This window comes from Microtus ochrogaster (genome assembly GCF_000317375.1).
Source record: "Microtus ochrogaster isolate Prairie Vole_2 chromosome 14 unlocalized genomic scaffold, MicOch1.0 chr14_random_1, whole genome shotgun sequence".
NCBI lineage: Eukaryota > Metazoa > Chordata > Mammalia > Rodentia > Cricetidae > Microtus > Microtus ochrogaster.
The window spans coordinates 5,012,071-5,017,521 of record NW_004949096.1 but is presented as its reverse complement, the minus strand read 5'-3'; the positions used below and the strand labels follow the sequence as shown (position 1 = coordinate 5,017,521).

At 38.9% G+C, this 5,451-nt stretch overlaps 1 protein-coding gene across 1 annotated transcript in view; it reads right to left on the bottom strand.

The window, feature by feature from the left end:
• The window catches only part of Lgr4 (leucine rich repeat containing G protein-coupled receptor 4), a 100,078-nt gene that overhangs the window by 10,926 nt on the left and 83,701 nt on the right, over nt 1-5,451 (bottom strand). The window contains exons 7-12 of the mRNA XM_005364054.3: nt 4,287-4,355; nt 3,389-3,460; nt 3,134-3,205; nt 2,743-2,811; nt 1,272-1,343; nt 240-305 (exon numbers count right to left, since the gene is read on the bottom strand). Of these exons, the coding sequence (XP_005364111.1) occupies nt 240-305; nt 1,272-1,343; nt 2,743-2,811; nt 3,134-3,205; nt 3,389-3,460; nt 4,287-4,355 (420 nt within the window). The remainder of the gene's footprint in view (nt 1-239; nt 306-1,271; nt 1,344-2,742; nt 2,812-3,133; nt 3,206-3,388; nt 3,461-4,286; nt 4,356-5,451) is intronic.

The window sequence follows — 5,451 nt, the reverse complement described above, 5'->3', positions numbered from 1 at the left end:
AGAGGAGGAGAGGAGGAGAGGAGGAGAGGGGATATCTTCCAGGTAACAGAAAAACCCCCCATTGTTACAAATCATAAAAGAAATGTCCACTGCAGTAACACATCAGACACAGGACATTTCATTTACAGGAACACTCGACTATACAAACTGCTGATTTCTTGTAACAATTCATTATTTGAACTGACTGGTGACCTAACAGTATACCACAGCAAAACAGAATAAGTCAAAAGCCAACTTACATTTCTTCCAAAGCGTGACAACCATTGAAACTTGGAAGGTCTCTTATATTGTTGTAAGACAAGTCCCTAAAAACAACAGAACAACTTAATGCCATTCTTAAAACACTATATTAAACGTGCTGTGCCTAGAAGCATTGAAAGCAACACTAAGGTCTTTCAGAGAGGATAGCTGGGCAAGACAAACCAGCTTGGCTTTCCCAGATGCTTGTGCCTCCAGCACAGACTTGTATTAAGTTAAAGGATGCAGTGCTGAGTGTAGACAATATAAAATGTGCTAAGCTATATTAAGTTCTGCAACACAACATGTGCATAAAGGTATGTTGAGTACTAAAGCAACAGATTTCTAGAAAAGTTCTATTTTTCCAGTACATTTTTATGTCATGTGCTGTTCTTTAATGAAAATGCTTTGCTGCATCTTTTAGATCATTTATATGAAACTATGTCAGAGTAGTTAATGTTTGGTGCCACTGGGTTTTCTGTCCATCGCGGTCATCATGTGTACATTAGAGAATCTACTATAACATGTAATTACTTGGTCATCCGTCGTTTATTTTGTTACCTCCTTTAAGTACTTAAATCAGGATCCAACTGTTTGTTGGGGTGAGAGTTTTACACCTTCGCTTTTTAATTTCTAGGTCAGCTTACACATCTGTGAAAGCTACAATTAGTCCATTCCTGACTCAATGCTTCGGGATCTGCTTAGTTACGGATGAGAAAGAAAATGTGTGCGCATGTGCCTGGGGGTGACGCCCAAGTGGAAACCAGAACAACTAGTCTTCTAGTTTACCTTGCTCCTAATAAAATAACCAAACAATTCATACATAATAACATAATGCACAATCCTAAAATCAAAATTCAGATGCATACTCCCTGCGCTGTGAAATAGTAAGCTCCTCACTTACATGAAAGGAACCAACAATAAATAATCAAGCACGAAGCCATCTTATGACCACAGTTCATTCAAAATAAGTGAGCATCTGTAAGACGCATAATAGAGAGGCATACGGAGAAGGAGAGGATCACCCAACTCACAGAGTTCTCAGCATCTTTTGGTTCTGGCACAGATTATCAGGTATGCTGCTTATCTTTGTCCCAGTCAAGGTTCTGTGGGAAAACAATTGTTCATCTAAGAGACAATTCAAGTCAGGACAGTAAATGAAATGTTTCTCTCATATACAATAAGTGAATGATGGTACTCCAGGGCACAGGTGCCTGTGCACCCCGCTGCCTAACCACCAACTGAAGATAGGCATGGGGAAGGTGAACTAACTCTCAACACATCTTCACAAAAATGAAACACTGTCCAGGGAACGGGCTTGATTTCCTCCAACCTGTCATCTCTGCTCACACCTAGCACATTTGAGAGCACCCTGAACCCAACTGCAAATCACATTTCTACCCTTTCCTTCTGTCAGCCAGCTCTGCACTCTGAAATATTCTTGCTCTTTCCTCTGCCTCTTTTCCCACTTGTAGTCGATCACCAGCTATTTCTTCTAATAGAGTATGCTACTATCTGACCTTTCCTCTCCTTTCTTTTTGCTACTATGCAGATCAAGGGTGAAATATTTCAATATTTCAGAAAGCAAGCAGTAAGAGAATCTGATCATGCCCTCTTTTCTAGAAGAACTCCAATATGGACTGGATGCCTGGAGCACAGCTGACTGGTGCTATCTAGTCCCTGGGCTTTGGCCATGACATCATTGTTCTACATCTTGATCTCTTTACTGTACACTCTCCTCTCTCTACCCGGTCCAGTATTCTCAACATGCACAAACTACCTTAAAGACCAAATTGGAACTCTTTCTTGGTGCTTCCCTACTTCTTTTATTCCCTACATGAAAATCTTAACACTAAAATAGCACACCAGAGTAAAGCTTCTACAGCTAATAGGCTACAAAGGCCCAAGGTAGGACAAGGGCAAAATCTCAAATGGACCTCTATGCCCTTCACTGGCCACTGACTAGGAATCTTGTTTGTAGCCAGATGTTCAGGGGCTCAAGACGGTCATTTTAAAATCTTGTCTCAAATCACTTTCCAAATGTCTCATCCCACATCCCATTCCATGTGATTCTTATCTATATTTTATCATCTGTATGCTGCCTTAGTATATGTTTTGTATTCATAGTCTAATTATAAAAATTTAATTCTGAAAGACTGGACATTATTAATTTTCATATACTGCAACCCTTCCATGGTGGTTTTGTTTTGTTTTGTTTGTTTTTGGTCCTGCCTTTGAATTTCTGAAGTTCTGCTTCTAATTAGCCATTTAGTTGCTACTTCTTTTTTTCAGTAACCTTTTCAGATCTGTCCACAGCTGATGGAGGCTGCACTCTGTCTCAGCTACACAACCTCAAGCCTAATACACTCATCTTGACAGTCACAAAAGGAGTTTGGAAGAATGGCCATAAATCCACTGCCATCACTAAAAAGCACTGGCTCTCTGCTAGCACACTGGACTGCAATGACATCTTTCCATGACCCGGCTTTAAAGCACCCCACATACAGACTCTCCAGATGGGCCGTTCCGGTCAGATTGGGGAACCACTGCACCAGGCTTGCACCACGAATGACTCTAAGTAATTGGAGAGAGAGAGAAAAAAAATTAATTTAAAACAAACTTTTCTTTCATAGTATTTTCATTCTGTAATCTCGAAATTACATAAACATATATACTGGTTTCATTTCTTGAAGGTTCTTAAACATATAAACATTTGGTGAAGTACTCACATTAATAAGAATACTGTTATGTTGTTAAAAGTTACCCTTTGAAATGCCACATAGAGGGCAGGGAAAGGGTATTTGCTTTATGAAGCTACAACAATGCTAATTCTTGCTTTTTATTTAACAAGCTGCATAAATATTCAGGTGTGTTTTTAAACTTGCATAATACTTACAAGGAATGCAGTTCAGACAGGTTGTGAAATGCTGAATTCCCCACAAAAGACAGAGGATTATCATACAAATGGCTGTGAAAATATCCAAAAGAGGCAACGTTTTCATATGCTGATGAGCACTCTGAGATTAAATCTATGTCCCCTGTGTCCATATATTAGAAAGCCCTAGTTTTTTACTTTTGATGCTGATGTCTGGTATTTCTAGACATAGCTGCACGTGATTATATATTCAAAGAAACTTTCAAAAATACTTACATCGTTCTTAACAGTGGATTACCATCAAATGCTCCATCGGGGATAACAGAAATAGAATTGCTGTGAAATCCCCTAGAAGGACAGGAGAGAAACACTTAGAAACCAGTTAAAACTGGAGTGCCCACTGCTGCTCAGCATCACATAAAACAGAAGGGATAATGCTAACATAAACATCGTTCAAACTGAGAAACCTGAATTTTGAATTCCAGGTCATCTTTTAGTTCATTCTTAAGCCCTCTCTTTAGCCTGGTTTCTTATTGGTCTCTTGTTGCCTCGGCATCAAAGAACTTTATAGCATGAAGATCTACGGAGAAATCAGCTCCAAATCTCCATCACAGAGGCCTGTATTTTACCTCTGCATTAGGACTTTTCAACTTGTGACAGTCTCTGTTGTTCCATATACATTACTATCTCCGTTCAAGACAAACCCCGCCTCCAGACGCTCTCCTCCCTTTCACGTCTGTACGTTTTCCCACCCTTTAGGTCTGGTCAAATTCCTTTCGGTGATTTATCTTCCAATGACCCCAGGCTTCAGTGAGATCTTTCTGTGGAATGATCTGTCTTATTTGCTCACACCTGACTTCTCTATGGAAACAGTTGTGTGCTGATATTTAGGTCCCACCTTTCCAGTGAAGCTAAGACTGCAAGGTCATGCAAGGTCATCCAGGCAGCCTGTACCTCACCCTTTTAGTTTCTGTAGCCTGCGTCCCTGTACAGTAACCTATGCTCACAACCATTTGTGCTGGCTAATACAGTGTGATTTGTGGCCTGACTGTGTATGTGTCTGTGTGTGTTATAGATCTAGGTAACGAGAGGGATATGCTCCAAGACCTAGTTACTAGAGCATTGAATGATGAGTTCCAGGATGCTCAGCATAAGGGGAAAAAGCAACACTTACAGCTCTTTCAGGCTGGGAAGGGCTTTAATAGCCTGAGGAAATTCATCCAAATTATTATAATTCAAGTCCCTAGGGGAAAAAATAAGAGAAAATATCTAAGAGTAGTGATTAGCTGTTATAATTCATCAGACATTCTGGTATAAATGCATGTTAAATGATCACAACCCATAGTTGGCAATCTTTCTCTCCCAACTACACTGTCATTTAAAACCATATAGGAGCTAAATTTAATTTACAGATATTTAGAAAATATTAAAAAAGAAAAGTTATCTTTATGTTTTAAGTTAAAACATTCGCAAGCTCAGGGAACTGTCAGACCATATGCCACGGAGGACTAACCACAAGAATCTCGTGTCATTTCTTAGAAAATTTACCATCAAGTAGAATTTATTGAGTATCCATGTAAGAGTATGAACTGAGGCTTCCCTTGGAGTGACAGCAATTCTGGTATAAGAACTTGAAATGAGAAGCCATTGGAAAGACCGGCATTGTTCTCATGCAGGTCATGAATTACTGATAATGATATATTCAGTAGAGAGAGATAAAGCCACTGTGGTTTATAACAAAGCAGGTCTAGTTCTGAGAGTAACTAAATTTTAATTTCTCCTAACATAAAGAACATGATGGCATTTGGTGACTGTGGATGATTTCAGAATGAGAGAGAAAAGAAATTAAAGAGCCCAGCTCCTTTGGAATCTATTGTTTTCCTTTTCTACATAGAAGCGAAAATGGCAAATAAAAGCTGAATTAACCGGAAGAGATTTAATTTTAATATAATTTGAACAGTATGCATGGGCTAGCTTTTATTACTACCTAGGTGAATACACCTAGCAGAGGAGACCTGAGTTTAGAGATCTCTTCCTCCAGTTTTAACTCAAATATCCACTGGTGTTTATTATGTGTTTTGACAGGAAGGTTGATCAAGGTTCTATAAAACTTGAAGTCTTCTCAATAGCTCACAGTTAACTAGAAATTTCAGGATATAGGTAATAATGCAACTAATATAAACTAAAACAAGAAAAACAGTCTAGTCTCAGTTACACATAATTATCCAAGGTCTGTTACTTTAAGACTGGAACAACATGCAGCCCAAATACTCAGAAATCCCTCTTCAGCTAGAGGGAACACAGCATCATGCAATATTTTTTTGTTGTTTTTGTTTTTT